General features: G+C 50.6%; 1 protein-coding gene and 1 long non-coding RNA gene across 2 annotated transcripts in view; one reads left to right on the top strand and one right to left on the bottom strand.

Moving 5' to 3' along the window:
- Positions 1-27,477, bottom strand: part of EFCAB6 (EF-hand calcium binding domain 6) — a 258,271-nt gene that overhangs the window by 23,681 nt on the left and 207,113 nt on the right. Inside the window, exons 24-26 of the mRNA XM_055565985.1 lie at positions 27,279-27,434; positions 20,300-20,495; positions 16,772-16,963 (exon numbers count right to left, since the gene is read on the bottom strand). Coding sequence (XP_055421960.1) covers positions 16,772-16,963; positions 20,300-20,495; positions 27,279-27,434 — 544 coding nt within the window. The remainder of the gene's footprint in view (positions 1-16,771; positions 16,964-20,299; positions 20,496-27,278; positions 27,435-27,477) is intronic.
- Positions 10,900-13,053, top strand: LOC129641215 (uncharacterized). The gene is made up of 3 exons (XR_008709278.1): positions 10,900-11,094; positions 11,227-11,484; positions 12,620-13,053. It is a non-coding gene; the product is annotated as an uncharacterized LOC129641215 (long non-coding RNA).

Here is a 27,477-nt window from a genome sequence, read left to right as displayed (position 1 = left end):
AGTTGGACACGACTGAGTGACTAACACACACACAGTATTATTTACACAGTTCACAAAAAAATTAGCAACACTTTAGAGGTCAAAATTGTCTAAATCAGGAGAATGGCTAAATAAACCATAGTATTTCTGCTGCTGCTGCTGCCAAGTCGCTTCAGTCGTGTCCGACTCTGTGCGACCCCATGGACTGCAGCCTACCAGGCTTCTCCGTCCATGGGATTCTCCAGGCAAGAACACTGGAGTGGCTTGCCATTTCCTTCTCCAATAGTATTTCTACAATGCAGCTATTTAGAAGGCTTCAAGAAATAGTTTAACAGTATGGTAAAATATTTGCAGTGTGCAAATTGGTCCACATGACCACACACATGCACACATGTGCACACACACACCAGCACTAATGCTTGCTCTCTGGAGGAGGAGTAAGCCAGGGCAGAGGCAGGCAGACGACCGGGGCTACTGAGCTGCGAGTCTTGCCTCTCTCGCGGGTTGGGGTCCGGAGGTCAGGAGGCGGGGACGGCTTGGTGGCAAGCAATGCAGAGGAGGGGCGGGGATCCGGGAGCCCTGCTCGGTGTGACTGCCCATCTCTGCCTGGGCAGGAAATCACAGTGACACAGGGGTCACAGTGAATCCCAGAGGGTCCAGAGGGGGGGCGCCCAAGCACCCGAGCCAGGCATGTGACCCACACGCGGGTGATGCACCCAGAGAGGACAAACACTCAACGCACGCCCACGATGGCTGCATCGAGCCATCCACAGGCACCCCTGGAGCGTCTGCTGCGTGCCAGGCTCTTCTGCTGATACTCAGGAGATGGAAGTAAAAGATGATCCTTAAATAGCCTCTGCCAGGGGAGGGTCTTGGGGCCGGGGAGAGAGAGGAGAGCCAGTTTCAGGTGAGCAGAGATTACGAGACGGGTCGTGTACTCTCGACACAGCTGATGGGAATGGCTCCCTGAGGAGGAAACCTCAGAGCCCGGAGGTGAAGGAGGCACAGATCCTCGCAAACCTCACGCGGCAAGCTGGTGTGAAGGTCGGGGGAGCAGTGCTGGCCTCCTGCACCCCCAGTTCTCTTCCCTAACTTCCCCAGAGCCATACCAGGGGCCAGGCTGAGGACGCAGAGAGGGAGGGCGACCCTGGTTTGTCCCAAAGCTGGTTTCACGGCCAGCTGGGGAATATTCTTGGGCTGCCAGCAGAGATGATAACTGTGTGTTCACATCAGAAAACTTAGAAACTACAAACAGGGCACAAACCGAAACAAAGGTCACGGGGGCCCCACCCCCAGCGGCACCATGGCCATCGCCCTGGTGCACGTGGGGCCAGCCTGGGACCGGAAGGTCCCCAGGCCCCGGGCATGCAGTCCCAGCCCTCCCCACCCCGTGCCACCCGGGGCACCCACTGGCCTTGAGAGGGCAGGGCCTCCCGGCTCGCCCATCAGGGGCACTGGGCTTGAGGTGGTCAGGAGCCCATGTTCTGGTCCCTTTTTTGCAAAGCCATGCTCCGAGTGATTGGAGACGCCGGGGAGGAACAGATGGCTCTTGGTCTGGCGCTTTTGTGTCCCTGGCACTTGTCACGTGACCGTTCTATCTGAATGGGGGAAAATAGGGCTTTTTCTATAACTGGAAGCAATGTTTCTCCTCCTCACCACTATCTTCAGATGCAAATGTCACTTTCCAAAACCAACTACGCTTTACATAAAAGGCCTCCTCAGGATAGGGATCGCAGCTGCAAGACAGAGCTTGGGGAAGGGATGGGGCGTCGGGTGCCTGCTTCCGTCCCCACGACTGTCTGGAGTGGGAGCGGTGGGCCCGCTCCTCCTGCAGCCGACATCTGACAACTGGATGCTCGCAAGGCTCTCCCGGCGACTTTACAAATGAAAAAAAAAAAAACAATAGTGGAATCTTATGCACTACGGGTCTGACCCAATTACAGGATGATTTCCATGTTTGGAAGGAATCCTCTCTCATTTTTTCAAGGGTATTTGTATAGAACTTTGTTTTACTAAATGCTTGTCCCTCTTGATGGAGAAGGCAATGGCACCCCACTCCAGTACTCTTGCTTGAAAAATCCCAGGGATGGAGGAGCCTGGTAGGCTGCAGTCCATGGGGTCGCTAAGAGTCGGACACGACTGAGCGACTTCACTTTCACTTTTCTCTTTCATGCATTGGAGAAGGAAATGGCAACCCACTCCAGTGTTCTTGCCTGGAGAATCCGAGGGACAGCGGAGCCTGGTGGGCTGCCGTCTATGGGGTCGCACAGAGTCGGACACGACTGAAGCGACTTAGCTTAGCTTAGCTTGTCCCTCTTGATATCACAGAGAAATATAGACCACCTGTGCGAAAAAAACTCCCGGTCCCCTTTGTGACTACCCAGCAGCAGTAGCACAATACAGAAAAGGAAGAATGCGCCAAGATATGAAGCACACGGTCAGCAAAGAACCAGCTAATAATATCGCGCTTCTGTGGGGCTTTTCTTGGACTCAAATGTAGCCACGTATCTCATTTAGTAAAAACCAAGCTTTACAGTGAAATCCAGTGGTTCTAAATCCTGCTACTGCTCGGATTCACCCAAGAGGCGGCTCCAACCAGTGCGGGGTCAGAAGGAGGCAGCCTGGATTGGGGGATCAGGGGGAGGCGGCCTGGAATGGGGGGTCAGAGGGAGGCGGCATGGACTGGGGGGTCAGAGGGAGGCGGCCTGGATTGGGGGGTCAGAGGGAGGCGGCCTGGACTGGGGGGTCAGAGGGAGGCGGCCTGGATTGGGGGGGTCAGAGGGAGGCGGCCTGGACTGGGGGGTCAGAGGGAGGCGGCCTGGATTGGGGGGTCAGGCGGGGGCGGCCTGGATTGGGGGGGTCAGAGGGAGGCCTGTGCTGAATTCCCAGAGCCACCTCTTCTGCCCCAGCTCAGAGCCCCTCCCCTCCCCCCACAGCCCCGAAATCTCTGATGCCGCCTTCTGCTCAGACTGGGGTGTCTCCAAGCGCACACAGTGCTGGGTGCTCATTGGGGGGAGCTTACAGGCTCAGTGCAGGCCCCCCCTAGACCCTGTCCCGTCCCCCTGGGGCTCAGACCGCACTTGCCATCATCACTCAGCGCCTGACAGGGAACAAGAAGAAGGGATGGTCGCACACGCCTCTGGAGCACTGCCAGGGAAGCCACACCAGGAACCCAAGTTTCGGCCGACTTGGATCGAGCTGAAGGGGGTCAGAGGCTGGGCTGGTCCAGCGGAGGGGCCCGGGGTGGATGGTGAGGGCAGCTCGCAGTCAACCGAGGGCTTCGGCGCTGGCCAGGGCTGAATGGAGCTCCGCACGGCTCTTTCTGGTGGTTTGGGCGAGACACACACCCTCCGCCATCCCTTTACCCACGGGGATAAAACCCAAACCATCTCCAAGGGCAGCCTCAGATCTCGACAGGATGACACACACAGCGCTGCCCCCGACGGCTGGCCGACAAGGGCGGCCTTCTTGCTGCTCCTGCCGGTTTTTGTAAGAGACATTTTGGCCTGAGTCAAGAGGTGGGGCAGACATGGGTTTGAGTCCTGGCTCCTGGCTGCCACGGTCTCTGTCACAAGTCATCAGAGGGGAGAGGCACGTGGCGCCTGCTCTTACCTGCAGGTTAAGCCAACCTGCCTGGGATGGAAGCCTGGTCTAGATGTGGTCACACACCCTGAGGTGGGGAAAACCTGGGCTTCTAACCAGCGGCCTCGGGCCTGCCATGGGCTGAGATTCAGGATGGCCAGGGTACAGCCCTGCTCTCCCATCTTCCAGCGGGGCCTTCTGCAGGCACCTCACTTCTCTGGGCCGAGGCTCTCCGTCTGTAGCGTCAGGACAGCCACACCAGTCGGAGGGAACTCCCCACGAGAATCACTCCAGAAGACAGGGGAAAAACAGGGAGCACCCCACTGATTCGGGAATTGGCTCTGGCTCTGCGGTAGGGAACTCATATTTGAAGAGGGTTGTGGGTTTGATCCCTGGGTCGGGAAGATCCCCTGGAGGAGGGCACGGCCACCCACTCCAGTATTCTTGCCTGGGAAATCCCACGGACAGAGGAACCTGGCTGGCTGCAACCCATGGGGCTGCAAAAGAGGTGGACATGACTTAGCAACTGAGCATGCACGCAGGGGGAAACCCCAAGGGAGAAGCCTGTGCCCCCCCAATTCAAAAAAGCTGGGGAAAGTTAGCCAAGGACGAGAATCAGTGACACAGGGCAGGGTGTGCTCTGGACGGCTCACTGACCCGGGAACTCTGTTACCTCGTGTTCGGCTTCATTGTACTCTCATTCAGTAGCTCTATTAAGGGAGTGATTTTAGAAAAGAGCCTTCTAGTACCCTGTCAATTAATTGTGTCCAGCCACGTCTTGGCTGACTTATCAGTTTTCCATGACACAGTATCTAAGCAACTTCTCTAGACAACAGGGAAGCGAGAACACAGCAGGGAGGGTGGGCGAACTGTCACGTGATCCAGTGCAGCTGGAGACGGAGACACGCGGGTGTATGCTTCCCGGAGGCACAGGGCACTCAAGGCCTGCTTCCTCAGCTCCTGTCTCCACAGCCTTTGCCATGCGGCTCTGGGTTTCCTCCCACCGAAGAGCTGAGAATATTTCCCTATCCCACAGCTTTGCACTCAGCCATACGACTGCTTTGGCCAAGGGAATGTCAGCAAGTGCCATGGGGTCGAAGCATTAAGAAGCCTTTGCGTGATCGGCAAGCCCCCCTGTGTCTGTGGTGCTGTCTTGAGAGGAGCTGAGCTGCTTCGCTCTGGTCCAAGGGAGCAGAGACATCCCAGGGAGGCCACCAGAGCTGAGCCCCGGCCAGCCAGCCCACATGCAAAAGCTGAACAAGTGTTTATAGTCCTGGAAGTTCTGGGGCTCTTTGTTACGCAGCGACAGCTGACTGATTCAGTTCTGAATTTCTGGTTAGTGAGAAATAAAAGGTACTGAGCTCAGACTACAGAGAAGAGAAGGTGGCCTTTTGACTGTCACTGCTCCGTGACAATGGTCACCAGATGCCACTCGTCCTGTGGGTGTCAAGGTGGCCTTTACCTGGCTGGGTCCACATGGTTTAGCAAGGTCTGCTTCAGCTCTTAGGTTAGAAACACGTCGGTATATTGATTTAACTCTTAGGAAGGATATAATTAAGCTAACCAGACTGCATGATTCTTCTACTAAGTTTTGTTCTAAATACTTAGGGAGACAATTAAACAGTTTTTTTCCCATGATTCCTTAGAGGAGGGGTAAAAAAAAAATCCTGAAATTTCATACAGAATAAGAACACAGCAGGTAGCAAAAACTCCTAATTAGAAATACTCGGTAAAGAATTCTTCCACTTCCTTTTAAAGAACAGTGTAATTACTTCTAAGAATTGAAAAATTGCTTCATTTGATCAAATATTTTGATTAGCAAAGAAATTAATTGTACTGTATCTTCATTTGTATTTACAGTGAATTAATGAATGCTAAAAATAACAACAGCAGCAAAACTGCCTGTCAAAAAAAAAGATAAAACATTAAAAAAATCTAGATGAAAATAAAGTGAAAGCTCTGTGTGCAAACGTGCCTATACAGAGGCCTCCTGCTGGATCAAGGAACCAACTTCGGCAACTCCCAGGGACCCCCGCGCACGGGGCCAAGGGTGGACACTCGGGTATCGGGAGGCCTGGAGGCCTTAGTGATGGACGGATCGGCCTTGGCAGTTCAGCGCGCTGCATGCAGAAGTGAGGGAGATACGCCAGAACTGCGGGTACCACTCGGGTTTCCTGGGGCATGACGCTGCCAACCCTGGGGTCTCTGACCGAGCAGGGATTCTTTCTGGGTGATAAACAGATGCAGATCTGGAGATTTCAGCTTCCTTTTCCTTTGGAAAGGCTACACTCAAGCCAAGCTTCAAGCCAACTGAACCGAGGCTTACTGAGACCCGGTCCTGGGAGCCACCTTTTGCTGTGCTCTTTCACCCAGGCTCTGAGCTGCAGCCTTGCGGAAGCTCCTCTGCCCTTGGGGGCAGCTGTGTCATCCCTGTTTCTAGACAAGTAAGTGGGGCTTCTCCCTGAAGAGATTGGGACCTGGCCTGCTCCCCTGTGAGCTGATGACGGAGCTCAAGATGGCCTGACTTCAGAGCTGTGCTCTCCCATCCTCCTGTGACCCCAGCCCCCACCACACGCACGAATACAGAGCCTACCCGAGAAAGGCATCAACACAGACTGAGGGCTACTGCGGGCCTCTGTCCCAGGCTCGGGGACTTGAACGGCTGAGGCCAGCCCCTGCCTGGAGAAGCTGATGCTTTGGGATGCCGGTGGAGGCAAGCATGGGGGAGACCCACCCCAGAGCCCTGCCCATGGCCTCCCTCCTGGACCCTCTGTCCCCGCCTCACATCCCCCTCCCTCTCCTTCTCCTCACCCTGGCCCCAAACCCACACTCCAGCTGTTCCCAAAGTACGGGTTTCCCATCTTGGGTCTCTGCACGCACTGATCCTGACACTTGAGAAGCCCATCTCCCGACGTCCAGACGCACTGCGAGCTCATTAGAGAGCCCTTTCTGCCTCTTCTGCCCTGACCACATAGACCGAGGGCCTCCCGCTCCGGCTCCCTGGGCTCACTTCCTCTCCACAGCTCAACATTCGCAGAGGATCCACTTGACACGTCTGCAAACACCCAATCCATAGACCCTTTGGTAGCACGAAATTGCCATAAAATGCAAAGAAACAGAGGAAACACCTGAGCTACCCTTGTGACCCTTTAATGATTCAATAAACTCCTGGCTGAAGTCATTTATGAAACTATGAAAATGAATTCTTCCACCCAAATAAATTACACACTGTATAATCACATCATTACTGAACATTGTACACTAAGCAGGCACTCAGTGAAGGAGGATAGAATGAAAAATAATAATAATGCAGACATTTGGTGTTGGCTATGTTCAGAACCATGCAAAGCTCCTTCCACATTAACTTGCTTAACCAGAATAGCAATCCTGTACAGTGGACACTCAGACTCTCAGACTGACAGCAGCAAGCTGAGAGCAGGGCCCTGGTGCTGGTTGGATTTCTAATCCCGGCCCTGGTGCTTCTAGCTGTGCGGCTGGGAATACATGCTGAAGCTCTCTGTTCCTGTTGCCCGCTCTGCGGTGCTGGAGAAGACTCTTGAGAGTCCCTTGGGCTGCAAGGAGATCCAACCAGTCCATCCTAAAGGAGATCAGTCCTGGGTGTTCATTGGAAGGACATGTTGAAGCTGAAACTCCAATACTTTGGTCACCTGATGCGAAGAGCTGACTCATTGGAAAAGACTCTGATGCTGGGAAAGATTGAGGGCAGGAGGAGAAGGGGACAACAGAGGATGAGATGGTTGGATGGCATCACTGACTCAATGGACATGAGTTTGAGTCAACTCCGGGAGTTGGTGATGGACAGGAGGCCTGGCGTGGGGCAGTCCATGGGGTCGCAAAGAGTCGGACATGACTGAGCGACTGAACTGAACTGAGCTGAAAAGGTTCTTAGGAGGATGAGCTGAGTTAATTCAGGTAAAGTGCCTGGAACAGGGCTGGGCTCACAGCACATGCCCAGTGGGTATCAGCCTCTGTTTGGACGTTGGTATCTGACTGTGGGTGGCAAGAAGATGCAGGAACTGGCTGGGCAGAATCACCAGGGAGGTGACGCGCTTCCTTCTCCCAGTCTCTTATCAGGGACCATTCACATTCAGGCTTCAGTGAAGGCTGAGAGGTGGAGCTTTCTGGTTCTTTAACGAATGGTCGGGGCCATCTCTGCCGGAGTAGTCCTTGCCCCTGGGGAGGTTTGTGCGTGGTCACCTGTCCTCCCACCGGCCTGGACACCAGGGCTGGCCCAGGGCCTGGCACATCGTTGCTCATGTTTGCTGAACGTGGGGAGGTAAGAAGCTCCCAGTTGAATGGGGCAGTTAAAGCCAGAACCCAAGCAGCTCCCCTCCAAGCCAGACACACGTGTATATGGTAACAATTAAGACCCAAGTGCCATCCTGGATTTGCTCTGCAAGGCCTGCTTGGGACAACGACTTCTTGGATTGACTTCTAGCTTCTTGATACGGTCATGACCTTGTAGAATCAGTAGTACAGCTCAGTGCTGGTGTTTAATTGATCCAAACACGGCAATTGAATTGGATCACAAATCCCTGGAGGGACGAAATGAGTGAGGGTCTCCAGGGCAGGCTACACCACAGTCTGCTTACTTGAATAGGCAGAGAGTGTCCCGCCCATGTAGGAGTAGGGAGGGAGTGCCAGCCCAGATACCAGGGGAATGCTTGTGAGGCACTGGAGGAGCTGCCCAAGGCCTCCTGGAGATGGGCTGAGGCTGGCCCTGGTTGCGGTGGGCGGGCTCAGGTGGCTGCAAGCCTGGCACGGCCTCTTTGCTTTTCTGCAAGACGCGTGGAGACCAGGCTGAGTTTGCTTTGGCGGGCGAGCCCGTCCTGCTTCCAGCTGGGGCCCATCTGGCAGCTGCAAGAGCAGCAGGTGCCCAGTCCTCCCGACTGCCCACCCCTCCTGAAAGCTGATGAAGGCGCGGGTGGCGGGCGTGCACTGCTCTTCCTTCCGACCGGAAGCTCCAGGTCCAGGTGGGGCCCTGGACTGTGGGGTGCTTCAACCACTCGGGTTTGGGAGAACTGGTTTTTTTGCAGGTGGTGCTCGGGGTAAAGAAACCGCCTACCAATGCAGGAGACAAAAGAGACTCGGGTTCGATCCCTGGTTTGGAAGATCCCGAGGAGGGCATGGCAACCCACTCCAGTGTTCTTGCCTAACAGAAGCCCATGGACAGAGGAGCCCAGTCCATAGGGTCACAAAGAGTCAGACACGACTGAAGCAACTTAGCATGCACACATGCATTTTAACCTCACGAGGACAGTGAGTCACGCTGACTGGTGGTCAGGCAACCTGAGCAGGTTGGCCCCTGACTGCTCCTCTGGTGCGACGGTGTCATTTTCATTCCACGCGGTTGACTTTGTTTCTTTTCCTTTAGCTCAGGCACGGTGGCCCAGAGCCCCTCACCCTGCACTCTCACCAAGGTCACCCCAAGTGTCCAAGTGACCTGAGTTATCCCTCCCAAGCTGCTGTGTCCTCGATCGTCTCCAGGACAACAATAACAACAGGTAGCAAGTATTCCATTGGAGGTGGAAAGTGAGTGAAATTTAGGGGAAACATTCAAAAATCCCCAAAATTATATCTAGAGCACTTGGATTTTTTTTTGGCATTAGGGGAAAGAGTAAATAACTGGAATGGCATATGTTAATAATTTCTTTAACTTATTTCCAATAATCTTTGGGCCTTTTCCTGAAAAGGAAATGTCCCCATTCTTTACAATATTCATTAAAAATACATGGACACCATTATACTTACAATAAAAAGAAAAATAAATCAAAGTAACACTGTTGGCAACTAATATAAGCGTGATGCTTATGAAAGATTACAACCATTTTGATGTGGGTTACAGTCTCTTCTTTGGTTGAAAACTATAATCTTAAATTCTCCCTTAGGAAAAAAATCATCTCCAAGTTGCTTAACCTCTCACTGGATAAGTTTAGAGGTGATATATTATAAACACCAGGTAAGGACTGATCTCACTGGGTCTCGGTTAGCTAAAATGTGGCAAAATAATTACTCTGCATTGAATAAGGATGCACTTTGTTAAAAATTCCATTATTTCCATGGTAATAAAGTAGAAAGATTTTATACGGGTTCCTACTGTGTCTTTTAAAAATTCTATGTCTGCTCTGAGCATTATTTTATATTCACAAAGGATACTGAAATTTCACTTTAAGACTTAAATGTTAAACAGAAATGATTTTCTAAAAACAAGGTGATACTCTATATAGCTCGCACGTAGCTTTTTGAAGGTAAAATGTTTTTCCCAGAAGTGAAAAAGAGGTATTTGCTGAGGGCAGACACTCAGGTGACACCTTCACCTGGCTTGCGAGAATCTTACGAGAAAGGTATTGGTGCTGACATCCACGGCTTGTCCTGGTTAATCTTTCTTTACTTTGCGACCGAGGCCCTGGGAGTGCTTCGGTTTTCATAATACCTCCTTGCTCCTCTTTGGTGCTACCTAGGCGAGTGCGTCTCATCCTGACTCTGGCCGGCAAAGCTGACCGGTGCCTGCCTCGGTGGTTAGCAGCTTGTGAACTCGGGGCTGGGTGGTGGTGCGGGGTCCCTGTGGGGGACACGGGGCCCACGCGTGGAGCCGATGCTAGGATGGTCGATCTGTACTGGCTGCGCACCCCCCCCTCCCCCGACTTTGAGGAGCGCTTATTCAAAAGCAGAGACATTACTTTGCCAACAAAGGTTCGTCTAGTCAAGGCTATGGTTTTTCCTGTGGTCATGTATGGATGTGAGAGTTGGACTGTGGAGAAGGCTGAGCAACGAAGAATTGATGCTTTTGAACTGTGGTGTTGGAGAAGACTCTTGAGAGTCCCTTGGACTGCAAGGAGATCCAACCAGTCCATTCTGAAGGAGATCAGCCCTGGGATTTCTTTGGAAGGACTGATGCTAAAGCTGAAACTCCAGTACTTTGGCCACCTCATGCAAAGAGTTGACTCATTGGAAAAGACTCTGATGCTGGGAGGGATTGGGGGCAAGAGGAGAAGGGGACGACAGAGGATGAGATGGCTGGATGGCATCACTGACTCGATGGACGTGAGTTTGAGTGAACTCCGGGAGTTGGTGATGGACAGGGAGGCCTGGTGTGCTGCAATTCACGGGGTCGCAAAGAGTTGGACACAACTGAGCGACTGATCTGATCTGATCAGGGGTGTGCCATGGTGTAGTGGGGGCCGAAACGCCAGGGCTCAGCTGCACCCTGGGATCTGGAAAGTTCCGCAGCATTTGGTGTGATGGGAGCTGAGGCACTTTTCCCTGCAGTGTGTGATGGACACAGGAGACGGATCTATACAGGTTTGGGGGGGCATTTGGCCCCCATCTAAGAGATGGGTGAAGCCTCCATCTTTACGCTCCGGGTGCTCCCAGCTCCCTCAAGGCCTTTCGCTACACCTCCCCTACCTTTGCAGCTATCCCTTCTCCAAGAGCGGATTCAGTGCAGCTGGGGATTATTCACGGCGAACTTCCTCTGCAAGGAGAGGTCCCGACCGCCTTAATTACATTTCGGTAATCTCCTTTTAATTACTTGCTGCCCGTGCATCCCCTAGAGGAAGGGATGGCTGGTGTCGTATTTAATGAGCTCGAGGAGGATGCATTAACTGTTCCTGTTGTTAGTTAACTTCTTTTCCTTCTGTTAAGAATGGTCGTCAGCCCGCAACTAGACTTCCAAAATCGCCACCAGGTAGGGGCAGGGTCCTGGCTCATCCACAGCTGCCTCGCCATCCCAGTCCACCCTCGTGGGAGCCGACTACGTCCCTGCTGAGACGTCTCCAGGGTCTGGGACCCGAATTCTGGAGCGAGGCGTGTGGGGCCCAGGTGGTCTGCCCCTGCCCCCTCCCCTATCAGCAGATGGACGTGCCCTGAACATCCATGGTCACCCTGTGCCTCATCCTTCAGGTCAGCAGTCCCAGCCTCAACTTGCTCTTCTGGTAAAGGCACCTCCATCTTCACACCCCCTCCCCGAGCCAGTTCAGGGGCTGATACCATTTCACCCCAAGCGCCTAGTGCACGCGGATGGGCAGAGCAGGAGGGCTGAGCAGTGGGCTGGGGGGTGCCAGCATCCCTGCTGCAGCCCCTCCAGCCCCCCAGCCCCCATCTGTCTTGAAGCACACTTCCTGCCGTCACCCGCGTTACAGTTAGTCCTAAAGCCTCCTCTTAGGAATGTTCGGCAAGGTGCTTCCAGAGGCGCAGGGGACCCCGAGATGAGGTCAGGTGGAATGAGCATGGTGGGAAGCAGGGGGCAACGCTGGAGGCTCTGGGAACAGCCCCCCTCGCCATGCTCTGGGCTCAGGGACTCCAGAGCCGGCAGCGATGCTCAGAGGGACCCGTGAGCAGGGATGGGCCTCCTCCGCTGCCAACGGTGCAGCCTCTGGACGGGGCCTGTGAGGACTCTGCGTGGCCAGTGGGGCCCGCGGGAAGGGTTTGGGCACGTGCTCATGGGTGTTTGGCAAGGACACGCTGTAGCAATTGGAGACCTGGAAGCCACTGTGAGTCCGGTGATGGGGCATCGGTGAAACCGATGGCCCAGGACACTTGTCCCCCTGCTCCCCTCCTCAGTCAAAGGGCTGCTCCTGACTCATTCTCTCACCTTCCATTTGCCAAAGGATCCCCGCCAGCACGTCCCTCCCCTGGGCACGCCGGCCTCCCTGCTGGCCCCCGCCCCCCGAGTCTTCTCCCCCGAGGCCCCGCATGGTCACAACACTCTTCTCCCCAAACCTTCCCTGGGTCTCCACGTGGTTCAAAGTGCTACGAGGCCGCCCACCCCATCACTCCCTGGGTGCCTGCTACTAACCTTCTCTGCCCTGCCCCTCGCCCCAGCCCAGGCAGCCCAACCTCAAGCCAGCTGGGCTCTTCAGGGCGCCCCCCTCCAACCAGAGGTCACGTGACTCCCTCCCTCCTCTCCGCCGGGTCTCAGCTCAGATGTCCCCTTCTCACTGGGCCCTCCTCTGCCCAGCTTTATCTGACCCCACAGCACAGATCAGATGCTGACATCTGATACGTGTTCTCATTGCTCATCTGTCTCTCTTGCTAGGATACAGGCCCGGCTCAATGGCTGACCTCAGGAGCCTGCCCAGTGCTGGGTGCGCAGCGGCCCACCAGAAGCCCTGGCTGATGGACAAAGTGGGTGGGAGGGGGCACATCCCACCAGATCCACGCTTTAGAGACACACTGTTGACGCGGAAACGCCAGTGATGTCGTGGGAGGGGAAGAGGCAGCTCCGGGAGGGATGTGCAGGGGCCTGGAGGAGAGGCTAGGTGGCAGGGGTGGGAAATGGTGAAAGTTCTGGGGCGGGGGATGGCTAAGAAATGGGGGGACAAGAAGCTGAGGGACAGGGAGGTATAGCTAGAGAAACAGCAGGGGTTACAGGGGCTGCTTTGTGGGATGGGACTGGGGTGAACAGCTGATAAAGTGGTCTCTGTCCTGAAATCTTTGGCAACAATTCCTTTTTTTTTCTATATGGGCATATACTACTTTGATGCAAATAATAAATGTTTGTTTAAAAAAAGAGTCTTTTAAGAGTTGAGGAAAATCCCCAACAACCCCCCCCAATTCAGCAGCACACGCTCCCTGTCCTTGACCCCACCGCCAAAGGATATCTGTATAGGAAAGGAGACTAGAGGTAAATATACCAAGATACTGGGCTTTCCTGGTGGTAAAGAATCCGCCTGCAATGCAGGAGGCCCAGGTTCGATCCCTGGGTCGGGAAGATCCCCTGGAGGAGGACATGGCAACTCACTCTAGTATTTTTGCCTGGAGAATCCCATGGACAGAGGAGCCTGGCAGGCTACAGTCCATGGAGTTGCAAAGAGTCAGACATGACTGAGTGATTAACACTTTCATTCCAAAATGTTAACACTTTATCCCGAAGGGTGACTTCAATTCTCCATCACAATGCTTGCTATGCTCCAAATCATGTAAATGGATACAAATGGCAACTATTACTGTTAGCTTAAACCATATGAAATTGTCAATAGTCAATCATTTAGGGCTCTAAAGATGGCAATTTCATAGGCTGCAACCTCACAGAAAAAGAAATTATTTTCTTTAAATGGGGCTGCTTTCAAGACCAATAAATGTATTCCTATCCTTTGAACCCAGTTATTTTATTTCTCGGTTTCTTTCTTTAGGAGAAAAAATCCAAAATGTGGACGTAGACATAGAAAGTGTTCACTGCAAAGTAAATGACAACCTCAAAAACTGGGAGAAAAACTCTAAATGCTTAAAAATAAAGAGTCAGTGGAATGTTATACAGACATTTAACTTATGTTTGGAAGAACTTGAAGTGACACGTAACGTTAAAGAGAAAAAAACCAAGATACGTGATTACATCTACAGCGTTACCTCCACTGGGTAAAAACACGCATTCGGTTTGTATGCACAGGTTCATGGCGGCATTATTCACAGGAGCTAAAACTTGGAAGCAGCCCAAGTGTGCGCTGACAGGTGAATGGGTAAGCAAAATACAGTCTATCCGCACGACGGATATTTTGAGACTTATCAAGGAAGGGCGTTCTCACACGTGCTACAGAAGGATGAGCTCCGAGAGCGTTACGCTCAGTGAACCAGGCCAGACACGGAAGGACAAGTACTGTACGATTTCACTCACCCGAGGCACCTAAAGTAGTCAGGTTCATAGAGAAAGCAGGACGGTGCTTGCCAGAGACTGGGGGAGAGGGGTAGGGAGTTAAGTGGGACAGAGGCTCGCTTTTGCAACATCAAGAGAGTTCTGGAGATGGTTACACAGCAACATGAGTGGAGTTAATGCCACCGGGCTGTGCACTTAGAAGAGGATGAGATGGTGACATTTCCAGTAGATGTATTTCACCACAATAAAAGAATTGGGGGCGGGGAGGCACTAGAAATAGACGAATAAGCTCTCCAAAGCAGCCCCGGGGCCCTGGGAAGAGCAGCAGCTCGGAAGCTGAATTGCCTGGCGTCCACCCAGCTGAGGAAGCAGGCGGGTGGTCCCTGACTTCCGGAGCCCACCTGCTCCACGCATCCCCTCCCTCGTCCCAGGTGAGGTGATGCACAGAAGGTCTCGCTCAGCAGGATGGAGCTTGTTACTGTTGCACCATCATCATGGGGTTAAATGACTGTTTTCTTTTTTTTTTTTTTCACACTTGTATTTTCAAAAATTTTCTCAGCAGGTATTTCTTTTAAAATCAGCGAAAAGATGTAAGTCACATAAAAACAGGGAGAGTCACCATAAACAAAGAGAAAAGACAAGTCACGGATCAGGAGGAGATATTTACAACGACCACCCAACAAAGAAGTGGGGCCCTTTTAGGTAGTTCCCAGAGGAGGGAGCCTGGGTGGCTGATAACATTCGAAAGTGTCGGCAGAAATTAAATCTTGAGAATACCAAGGGCTCCAGGATATGGCACGTGGGGAGCTCTCCCGCAGGGCCGGCCGGAGCACACGCCGATCTCGCTGCAGCCACCGTGGGTGCGTCTGTGGAGCTGAACCTGTGCCGTCCCGCTCCCTCCCCGACCCAGTCAGTCTACGTGGAGTGACCCTGAGTGTGCGAAGGTCACAGTCACAGAAGGCCGACTGTGCTCTGCTTGCTGCGGAGAAAACGGCAAACCACCTGCCCGCTGTGAGCAGCAGGACAACTGAATGGGGTTTGCTCGTTCAGCAGAATGTATCCATGTCTCCCTTCACCGGCTAGGTCTACAGCAGCTTCAGTGGGTGAACTGAAGCCAGTGTAACGACATGAATAAATCTTAAATTCCTGATAATACAGCAAGAAAACCTAAAACTCTGAAGAGTTTGATATAACGTCATATATATATATATAGTTTTAAAACAGAAAACACAATAGTACATAGGAATGACCACCTAAATGGCAAAGACGAAAATCTTCACAGTCCCCAGAGGAGCTGGCACAGAGTTTAGAAGCCTGGAGGCGGGAGCCAGGCTTTGGGGCTCACTAATCAGCTCTGCCACCACCTCCGGGAGTGACTGTGGCCAATGACTTGACATCCGTGCCCCAGGGCTCGTCTACGAAATGGGATATTACTAGCATGTGCCGCTAGTGACCGCAGAAGAATTACGTGTGTATAAAGGGTTAAGAACAGTGCCTCACCCACATAGACTTTGCTGTTGTCATTATTACTGCATGGAGCCTCAGACCTTAAAAATATTCATATTATCTGCTCTAGCAACCTCACTTTCAAGAGTTTATCCCACGTGAGTGACTGAGGATTTATGGACTCAGATGTTGATTGTGCAGTCGGAAATGACCCAAGCGTCCAGCTACGCGTGCCTGTGTGCTAAGTTGCTACAGTCGTGTCCGACTCTCTGCAACCCTATGGCCTGTAGCCCGCCAGGTTCCTCTGTCTGTGGAATTCTCCAGACAAGGAGAATCCAGCTATGACAGTGTGTGTGTGTGTGTGTGTGTGTGTGTGTGTGTGTCAGCGGGGTGTGGGCGGTGGGGGGGGTTGCAGTTAAATACATCCCAGCACAGCCTGTTGAGATTTAGCTGCCGCATTATTTTTGTATTTTTCATATTTGTTTTTATCTCCTCTTCCATGAAGGCAGGGACCATAGCACCGTCTGACTCAGCACAGAATAGCGACCAAAGAAATCCAAGTTCACTGAAAGTAGCCTGTGATTGTCACTACTGATGTTAGTCCATTTACAATTAGAGATGGAGGAAACAGCCTAAGAAGGAACAGTTCATGGAGCCAGAGAAGTGGTCCTGGGAATGAACAAGAGCCCTGTGGTCAGCCACCCACTCTCCTCCAGGAAGTCCCCTTAGACTTCCCCCAGGACCCCACTACAACCACGTTGACCCCTACCCCAGGCTTGGCTGCTGCATGGCCCAGAGCCTGGAACATAGTGGGTCCCAACAAGGGTCTCCTAAGTGGGTCCCAACTCCCTCAGGGCCTGACTTCTCTGGACACCAGATCATCTTCAGGGATCTATGACTCCTAGAACTTTGAAGCCTCTCCTAAACTTTGAAAATCAGTAAAATAAAATAACATTTCAGTGAAGTAAAGGATACATATGTACCTTCTGACACTCAATGTAGAATCAATATCAACTTTTCATTTATAATAAGCTAATTAACTCAGGTGATTGCCGATTTATGTGACACGGTTTTAATCAATTATCTATTTTGCCAAGACTAATTTTAGCCCTTTTCCAAAGAGAAATGCTTATGTGCTGCGGACACTCTTACCTCCTCAACGTAACTGCTGAAGTTCTGGAGAAAATATTTCCAATTTATGTAGGGGGTGAGATGAAGTCTGAGTTTTCTCAAAAAATAATGATACTGGTTATCTGTTAGTTTGTAACAGAAGTCCTTAAGAACCTGTCCAAAATCTGAAGCCTTTACAAACCCAGTGTCCTCTTTATCCAATGCAGAAAATGCCTACAATTAAAAAAAAAAGCAGATATTACAGTCAAATATTTCAAAAATATTTTTCTTAAGTATTGCTTTTCGGAATGCAAATGAAATCAAGTGAATGGGAGTTCCCGGTAGATTCTAAATTACTAAATAAATGCCCCAGGACTGAGAGGCAGGTAGAAGGTGCACCTGGTATAGGAGCCGATGTGTTGTTGAGGAAACTCACTTCCCTCCCTCCAACCCGGATATGAAGAGGAAGAAGAGTGAGAGAGGAACTCTAGCCTCACTGGTCTCCAGCTGAGGGGTGAAGGAACCTGCCTGAGGTCTCTTCATCATTAAACTCGAGCTCCTGAATGAATCATTCATAACTAGAGGCTCAGGTGAAATTCCACTGCACTGGGATGTAGGGCAGGGGTCTCGTGATAGGAGTCTAATGTCAGAAGTGTGGCCAGGAGGAGGAGTCAGGGGACCACCCCTCCCATCCCCACCCCAGGGCTTGAACCCTGAGGCTGCTGTCCTTTGCCCACCCTTGGCCAGAGCCCACACGGCCTTCCTTCCCAGGGACACCCCACCACCGACATCTGTGCTGGAGAAGCTGCGGAAGACAGTGTCAACCCAGCAGAACAGCAGTCAAACCAAAGTGCAAACATTTGCTATAAAAAGGAAGCACGTTTCCCCCCATCTGTTGAAACAAAACTATTTGTTTCTCTTGCATTAGAAAACCTATATCAAGGTGCAGGTTAAGATCTTAGTTTCTTAAGTGAAAATTGAACGTGCTTGCAGACGGAAACCCAAATTCCCTTGCGGTTAATTGTCACTCAGGACTAATTAGGCACCCTCCTCGGTCCAGTGGGTGGTGTTATGCGTGTCACTAAATTAACCTCAAATTGCTGCCTGGCTGCGAGCTTGCGTTTGTCTGTGGCGATACGACACAGCCAGGGACGGTGGGACGCCTCTGGCGCCACGGCCGGGAGGTAGACTTTGAACCTTGGTTGTGTTACCCACCGTAAGCCCTCAACCTCTCTGCGCTGAACGTCTTCAGTATAAAAACCAGGACTTCAGAACCCGCGCTTGTCTAAATTTTACTACAGCAAACCTGAAGACACATCCATCCCAGGTACCTGCGCACAGTGGATCTCAGAAGGTTGTTAAGGGGAACAACCCTCCAGATGAAGGGCCCTGACTGAGCATCCTGTCCTGAGGGCGTTAGAAGGCCCCGTGGAGCCAAACAAGGCTCTGTGGACCTAAGGGGTGAGCTGGGGTCTGGCTCACTGTGGCCACGGGACCCACACTTCCCTGGGGCTGGGTGGCTTCCTCGTGCATCAGTCCAGCCTGACAAGCCACACACAGGCTGGGGTTGGGGAGGCTCAGATATGCAAAGGCATGGATGGAGAAGCCTGGCAGGCTACAGTCCATGGGGTCACGAAGAGTCAGACACAACTAAGCGACTTCACTTTCACTTTTCACGTTCATGCATTGGAGAAGGAACTGGCAACCCACTCCAGTATTCTTGCCTGGAGAATCCCAGGGACAGAGGAGCCTCGTTGGCTGCCATCTATGGGGTCGTACAGAGTCGGACATGACTGAAGCGACTTAGCAGCAGCAGGGAGCTATAGACTCTGCAGATATACAAGGTGTCGCTGCATCATTTCAGAAATAAGAGGCTGCATCGAGACGGGTCCCCCGTGACCTGAGGAGACACCTTATTTGTCTCTGGTCCCCTTGCTGACCCCTCTCCCCAGACACTGTCATTCCTTCCTTCCCTCCCTGCCACAAAGGCCACCCTCCCTACAGGCCACCTGCAGTCTCGTGGCCAGAGAATCTCACTCTCCTGCTTAAAACCTCGCCTCCTAAGGAGTGTTTCTTGGGAGTGAGAACCGTAGCTCCTCCCGCAGTTTCCACGGACCTCAGTTTGAGAGCCACCCTGAGCTGGGAGAGGGCAGGGCCACCCTGCAGTGGACTTATTTGGCCTGCACGGTGCCTCCGACAGATCTGAAACATGTGTTGACATTGAGAAATCAGGAGGTTTCATAGCTGCTCATAAAAAATGCAAAGATCTAGCTGAGCTGGGACCATTTCTCAGCTCAGCAGCGGTCGGTCAGCGGAAGTGCTGAGCAGAAGCTGCCCTCTGGACAGGGCTATGCCCCCTGGCCTGCTGCGGCCGCCCCCCAACCCCCATGTCACTTCCTTACTCCTGGCCCCCCGTGCACACTGAGTTTGCAACCCTCACAAGGCGACCCCTGGGCCTGGGCAACCTGGTGTTGACAGGGTATATAGACGGGATTCCAGCTGACCTGCAGCGAGCTTATACTAATCTGTGATTTTTAGATAGTCATTAAAAAAAAAAAAAGACACAAAAGTGTCAGATCCTCATTGTGAATTCCTACACGCAGACCATCTCTGCTGTCTGGGAGGAAGGCCACGCTTGCTGGCATTCCAGAACAGTCACGGGCTGGCTGGGCTGCCCCTGGCCTCTCGTCTCTCCCCCTGACCCCTGAGGCTTGGACCCAGGAGCCCAGCTTGCCTCCCGGCACTGAGGGGGTTAAAAAGCCCGGGCCTGGGAGTTTGGGCGGGTCCGTGGGTCTGCGTATCACAGTCACAGAGACAGTGCTGTTCTCACTGTGCCGTCTGGACCGCGCGCCCGGCATTGCACGGGCGGCTCTGGATTTGCCGTCTCATCAGGCGGCAAGGCCTGCCCTCTGCCCATGGCATCTCCTCTTCCCATGTCTGCTGCAGGGGGCAGCTCACGTGGGGACCCTCAAGGGGGACCAGCCCCTCGCCAGGAGCATGGCCTGGGCACTGTCTTCCGAGGATGCGCCCCATGGCACTATCCCCACGTAGGCTGGGTCTTGACATACCCCACGGGGTCAAGAAATGTCAGCCTCAATGTCAGTGTACCAGGGGGACTCCCTTCTCACACTCCTGGGGCTCCTGGTCACAGTGAGACTTTGGCCACAGCCCTGCCATGGGCAGCCTCTTCAAGGCCACCTTGAGATGGCATCGTCTACCCCCATGGGCCCGGGAGCCCACTCTCACCTGAGACCTCCATCCTCTGCCCTCTTTGCCCAGAAACCCCTGCCCTCACCGCAGATCCAGCCTCTGCTGGAGGCGTGTGCTTCGGCCTCACGCAACACATGCTGGCTGTGATCATGGCAGCTTTGCACAGAGCAAAAATGGACACACACACGTGTTAACACCAACAGTCTGCTGCCGACCCACCATCGGGTTCTGATGCCCCAGGAGAGTGGAGGGAGAGGGAGGGGCCCAGGAGGAGGGGCCAGTTTGTGAGGTGGGTTTCAGGAGCTGGCATGGTGCCAGGGCTTCGGTCCCCACAGTAAAGGCGTGTGTGGCCTGCCGTACCGTTGACAAAGCCAGACTGGAGGTGGCGACGACTTCCTGGATGTTCTTCAGAACCTCCTCTGGATTTAGGGCTGCAAAATTGATCAGCACGCTCTCCTCTTTCTCCTGGGACTGAGGTCTTGTTGGCTTGCTGTTCTCCACCGCTCGCAAGAAGTCAAGGTAATTGATGGAGTTATTGTGCCAGGCGATTCCCCAACTTGTCCCCAAAGAAAGAACACAATATATGAGTTAAAAACGCCATCACTTACTCAGTCAACAAACACCTGCTGAGTACAAAACAGTGCGGAGGACATGAATAAAGGGGAGGCGCCCTTTCCTGGCCTATAGGTGCCGCACATGGGCCAGGTATGCTGTTATACGAGGGCTTAGGGAAGGGCTACGACAGGAGAGGGCACGGCCCCGTCTCTGCTGCTGGTGGGGCCACAGACCGCACAGCGCTGGCGCTCTGAGTCTTGAAGGCTGGACAGTTGGGCTCACAGGGTTTGAAGAGCAGAGGGTGGGGGAGGAGAACTGGCTGGAGGAATCCAGCCCTGTGATGGGGGCAGATGCAGGAGCCTCAGCACAGACGTGACGTGTGTGGAGATGTGATCTGGGGAGATGCATCTGATGGTGATGCAACAGCTGGGATGGAGGCAGGACTCTGGTGGTGGGCGCAGGGGCTGTGTTCCTCGAGACCTTAGCTGACCAGGGCCCTCTCACTGAGAAATGGTAAGGACTCTGAAATCAGGGAAATACGTCAAAGCCAGTGGCAAGGAAAACAGGGGCTGAGTAAAATAGATGTTAAATTCTTTTTCAAAGAGTGGTTGAAACTATGTTGGCAAGCTGAGAGCACCCAAAACACCTTTTTTTTTTTTTTTTTCCACAAAACCTACACAGCTTAGTATTTTCTCAAATAGCAATTCCCTGGTGGTCCAGTGGTTAAGAATCCACCTTACACAGCAGGAGATGCAGGTTCGATCCCTGGTTGGGGAACGAAGACCCCATGTGCTGCGGGGCAACTAAGCCCACACGCCACAACTGGAGAGTCTGGGTACCGCACCGAAGGAGCTCACGTGGCCCAACTAAGACGCGACGCGGCAGATAAATAAGTAAAAATATTTTAAGAAGACATTCCATCTGGGTGTGCGTCTCAACGAGGACATCCACACGGAAAAAGAGGCTCCTGCACTTCACTCCAACACACAGAAAAATACCTTTAATTCTAAAAGAAGACTCTGCAAGAGCAAATCCAAGTTTCCTGAGACTATAGAGCTTATTTATTAAAGATGTAAAATAATGCAAAACACAGCTTGATGGCACTCAAAGTTCACGTTTCTGTAACAGATTCCCTGGGGATCACTGGCATCTTAACCCTTATGCGCTCCTTCGCAAGATGGAGTGTGTGTCAAAGAATAGCTCGGAACGCCAGCAAGTGGAGAGGAAGGTTTCCAGCGACTGGAATAGCAGCTTCTAAAGAGAAGGAGCCAAGAGCTGTGTTTCTCCAACCACAGCTGCAGAGCTGCTTTCCACGGGCCCCGCGTCTCTGGCTCGCGCGGCTGAGATGCCAAGGAAGAGGATAATCAGCTCTGTTTCATCGGCAGGGTAAATTGCCAACTTGGTATTAAAATTTAGTAATAAAATCAAATGCATATGCTAATCTCAGTATTATTTAGAAAAGTCTATTTTGGATCTAGAAAAGAATAATCTACATATAATTATAAATAACAGAGATGTTTATCATCAAGAGGTCTTTGAGAAGAAACAAGCAACTGAGCGATGGATCCTTATTAAGGTTTCAACTCGTAAAAAAGTTGATCACCCCATTGACAGGTGGACTACAGAAATTCCACAGCCCTTGTGGTGTTTACGAAAGTATCAGGCCTAACTACGTTTTAACAAGAGTCTCTTGTAATCATTTAGTTGATTATTTATCTGGTGCTATTTTTCGTGATTTATTCACTGAATGCATTTGAATTCATGTTCAGCTGGAAATAGATTTAGTGAGAGGAGACCCTATTTAAGGAAGAAGAGGATACAGGCATTTGAGGATGAAATGGTCCTTCTTTTCTCTATGCAAACACACACACATATCCACACTCATACACTTACGTGCACAGACATATACATACATGTATACATATACATGTATATACATATAGACATTAGAACACTGTCCTTTAAAATTTTAAGGGAAAATGACTTGCTCTCTAGGAGTCTATGTTCTAGCAAGCTAACAATCTGTGCAAAGGAAAACAAAAAACACTTTCAGACAAAGAACTGAGAAAATTGTTTTCCTGTCCCCCCCTTTTTTAGGAAATTACTCCAGGAAATACTCCAGCAAAATAAGAAAGCAAATTCAGAGATAAAAAGATGTGGGCTTAAGCAACAGGGGCTCCAACCCTGGACAGTCTGGGAGGCCTTGGTGGGGACCTGGAACAGGATGTGAGGAGCCAGGCTCTCGGGCGGAGGGAGCCCAGGGGAAATTGGAGGGAAGAGAAAGTTAGGGCAGACGCTGGGGGAGCTGAAGGCTGACGATGTTGAACTCCAGAAAACACTGAGCCCCACTTTAGAAAACAGCAATAGTTAAAGAAATCACCCTACTCTCTTTGTTCTAGGAAGTAGTTTACAGCAGAGTTTACAGCATTTCATAGTTACGACTCTGTACATATTCACTTATAGCCTTTCCGCAAATGGCTTAAGAAACATGCACGGTGTCCCTAGGTTTGCCAACGATGAGGTAGACACGGAGGCCCAGGGGTAGAGCCGCTGAGAAGAAAGTTAATTTTCATTCATTACTTGGACACTGAATACTATGAATTATGAATATGTACATAGTCATAATTATGAAATGCTGTTTAATGGCATTTGAGTTTTATAATCAACCTGTGAATCAAGCAGAGAGGATCTGGTTGGGGCTGCAGGTCATGTAAAAGTTAACTAGCTTTCACACACAAAAAATATCATAGCCGACAAAAGGTGGGACATGGAGAGAAAAGGTGACAGGAAGTGGGTAGCGGGGCTCTGTGCCTAAGAGCTTGGAAGGGTCACTCTCATTCTTACGACAAGAAGGAAGCCCAACAGACTGAAAACCAATGGCCTTTCTTGGTCCCATCAGAAAACTGAGGTCACAGGGCAAAACATTACCTCCAAATCTGGAGAGATGGGTGAACACAGAGAATTACAGCCAAGATCTGCTTTCCTGGAACAAAGACCCTTGGAGCTGTAAGCCAGTAGGAATACATAAGTGGTAACTTGGGCAATAGTAGAAAATCAAAGACAAAGAGAAGATCTTTACAGAAGCCAGAAAGGGCGGAAATTTTGTTTATAGAGGAACAAAGATAAGAATTACATGGAGTTTCTCATCAGAAATCATGCAAGTAAGAAGAGAGTGGACTGAAATATTTAAAGTGTTGACAGGAAAAAAAAATCACCAACCTAGAATACTATATTCAGTGAAACTTATCTTTCAAAAGTGAAGGAGAAATAAATACCTTCTCTGACAAACAATCACTGAGGGAATTCATCACAGCCACCCTGGCCTTCAAAAATGCTAAAACGCATTCTTCTGACAGAAAGAAAATCAAAGAGCCAGAAGCATGGATCTACCTGAAGGAAGAAAGAGCATGGGAGAACGAATAAATGAAGGTAAAATGATATCTTTGAGGGACTTCCAGGCTGTCCAGTGGCTAAGACTTTATGCTCCCAATGCCAGGGGCCCAGGTTCAACCCCTGGTCAGGAAACTGGATCCCACATGCGGCAACTAAAGCTCCAGCATGTCAAAATGAAGATAGAAGATGCCAAGTACCACCACGAGGACCCGGCACAGCCAGATAAATAAATAAATATTCTAAAAATAATAATATCTTTTATCTTTCTTATTCTTAGTTGGTCTAATAAACCACTGTTTGCTCAATGTTACAATGTATTGGGTGATTATAGCAAATGGACAGGTGAGGTGGATAACAGCAAAGCTATAAGGCGGACGTCCCTAACCTCTTCGGCACCAGGGGCCAGTTTTGTGGAGGACAGTTTTTCCACTGATGATGGGGGGCGGGGATGGTTCAGGAGGTAATGTGAGTGATGCGGAGCGGCAGGTGAAGCTTTGCTAGCTCGCCCACCGCTCAACTCCTGCTGTGCGATCTGATTCCTCACAGGCTGTGGACCAGTACCAGTCTGTGGCCCAGGGGTTGAGGACCCCTAAGGAACAGGAGACAGGACTTGGGAACACTTACTCTGTAATAAGGTACCTGCACCTCCCGTGAAGTAGTAACGTGTTACTTGACATGAGACTTAGGCTAGTTGTCCACTTGGGCTGCAAATTCTAGAGCAACTGCTCACATTTTTTAGTGGGAAGAGAGGGAATGCTAATATCCTCACCTCACAAAGAGAGGAAGGTGTGATCCAGGTGCTCAGTCATAGAACTGCCAGCCTGCACAGCTATGAGCCATGGAAGCAGTTTGAGGAGGGGCAATCAAATGAATTGTTTTGATTCAAAATTACAAGGGGATAAGGCTTGCAGTTCAAGGGGCCCCAAAGCACATAACTAGTTCACTTCCTCCTAAAGTGACAGAAGAAGGAGTTTTTAAAAGGTGTCAAACAATGGTTCTCAGGATGCTCTGATCCAGCAGCGTCAGCATCACTCAGGACCTTGTTAGGAGTGCAGATTCCCAGGGCCCAGGCTGAGTCAGAGAGCCTGAGGGAGGGGCCCAGCAAGCTGGGTTTCAGATGAACAAAAATAACTTTAGAAATTAAAAGATACTTACTCCTTGGAAGGAAAGTTATGACCAACCTAGATAGCATATTGAAAAGCAGAGATATTACTTTGCCAACAAAGGAGGTCTGTCTAGTCAAGGCTATGGTTTTTCCAGTGGTCATGTATGGATGTGAGAGTTGGACTGTGAAGAAGGCTGAATGCCAAAGAATTGATGCTTTTGAACTGTGGTGTTGGAGAAGACTCTTGAGAGTCCCTTGGACTGCAAGGAGATCCAACCAGTCCATCCTGAAGGAGATCAGCCCTGGGATTTCTTTGGAAGGAATGATGCTAAAGCTGAAACTCCAGTACTTTGGCCACCTCATGCGAAGAGTTGACTCTTTGGAAAAGACTCTGATGCTGGGAGGGATTGGGGGCAGGAGGAGAAGGGGACGACAGAGGATGAGATGGCTGGATGGCATCACTGACTCGATGGACGTGAGTCTGAGTGAACTCCGGGAGTTGGTGATGGGCAGGGAGGCCTGGCGTGCTGTGATTCATGGGGTTGCAAAGAGTCGGACACGACTGAGCGACTGAACTGAACTGATACCAACTATTGCATGGAACACACACACTGTTTATCTGCAATTTACATTTAACATAGCATTTTATGTCTTACCTGGCAATCTTAGTCCCTGGGAAATCTGAAAAGCTCAAAAGAAAAGTTTTAAAGATTCTGACATTCTGACATTGTCTTTCAAGGATACTACCTGCCAGATTACCCTGCCAAAGTAGTTCAACCAAAGTTGACTAGCTCTACCTATCTGTGCAGAACTTTAGATGTGCTTCTTAGTATCTCACTCTTATTTGGGGCATATTTTTGAGGAAAATGTCTAACATGGAAGATGGGAGGAAAAAGCAACACTGAGGAGAGAAGCAACATTTCTCAAATGAAGAAAACTTTAAAAAAAAAAATCTATTGTTAATAGTTTCAGAGGAATGAACTAGTATATCCATGAAACAAGAACAGGATACTATAGAAAAGGAATATTCTGAGAATTAAAAACATGCACTGGTAATTAAAAATATGAAAAGTATTTTTAGCAGGGATAAAAATCTCAAAAGAAGGGTTGCAAACTAAAACTGAGAAAATCTCCCAGAAGGTGGAGCAAGAAGAAAAAGGGATGGAGGACAGGAAAGGTTTAAAATACTGGGAAACACTTTAAGTGGCTCACTAGTCAATAACAGTAGGAGGCTCAGAAAGAAACAAACAGGAGAGGAGCTCGTTAATGAAACAAATCAAGAAAGTTTCTGAGAGTTGAGGAACGTGAAAAGGGACATAGGAGAAGATAAAGCTGACAGATTAGCTGAGGTTGTCTGAACACACTAGAAAGAGATTTCACAAATGGGAGTGAACTGGGGTTTAATTAATGATAAGAAGTACATAGAAACGAAGCAAACAGAAAAAATAATGATTAACTCTAGGGAAAACAAAATGCTACATAGGAAAAGAAAAGTGATCATTCCGTCACAGTAATATAAACCCTGAACACTCAACTACAGCAAATGGTGACATGGCAAACGGGGAACCCATGGAGGTGACATGGCAAACGGGGAGCCCATGCAGGTAAATGTGCGTGGGTTTCCATGGGGTCGGGGAGGCTGGGCGCGGTGAGGGGGTTGGTGGTTATGCGATGGGTGAAAAAGAGTCAAACCCACATTTTCCTGATAGGGAGCCAATAGACACGGCCTTAAAAGTGAAAAATCAATAAGTAGCTATTTAAGTTTGTCACTTACGACTATTAACTTAAGTACCAAAAATAGGCATTTAAAGCATTGGAAGTTATTGACTCTAGGGAGGAGAAGGTGGGGGTGGGGGACATCAGGGCAGAGGATGACTTGACTCCTACCCAAGTGTATGAATAACGTGGGTGAAAGAAAAATAATGTGAAAAAATGATGATTGTCCTGCTGGACACACCTGCAGGAAAATTATGTATTTGTCAAGTTGTTTTCTTTTTGCTTTGGGTTGACTCAAACCCATTAGAACATAGCCCGACCAGAGGATTATTAGAAGGCTCATTCTTTTTGTTTTTTAACTGAGTCACATTGGCTTATAAATGTTCTGGGAGTACAACATTATAGTTTTACTTCTGAACACAGGTTGAAACTCAGTTTTTGGTGGCATGGGGGTTACTTCAATGCCGAAAGGCTGTTTGAGTGAAGAGGGAAGGAAAAATTCATGAAAGCGACATGACCAGCCTGATTTTCAGTGCTGTGAGAACCATAGTTAACTTGCTCAAAGGAAACCTGTTTAGAAGATCGATCAGCTCCTCTTCCTTCAGAGAACAGCCACACTCCTGCAGCAGCCTCTGCAGCCTGCCCAAGGATATGTAGCCAGTTCTGGATTTATCTAGTTTGGCGAGTGCTTTGCTGATATCTTGATTGTGGTCCTTAAGTTTATCCCTGAAAGAGAATGCATTTGAGACACACACACTCCAGCAGGGAA

Source organism: Bubalus kerabau, chromosome 1, assembly GCF_029407905.1.
Source record: "Bubalus kerabau isolate K-KA32 ecotype Philippines breed swamp buffalo chromosome 1, PCC_UOA_SB_1v2, whole genome shotgun sequence".
Taxonomy (NCBI): Eukaryota; Metazoa; Chordata; class Mammalia; order Artiodactyla; family Bovidae; genus Bubalus; species Bubalus kerabau.
This window is presented reverse-complemented; position numbering and strand designations above follow the sequence as displayed.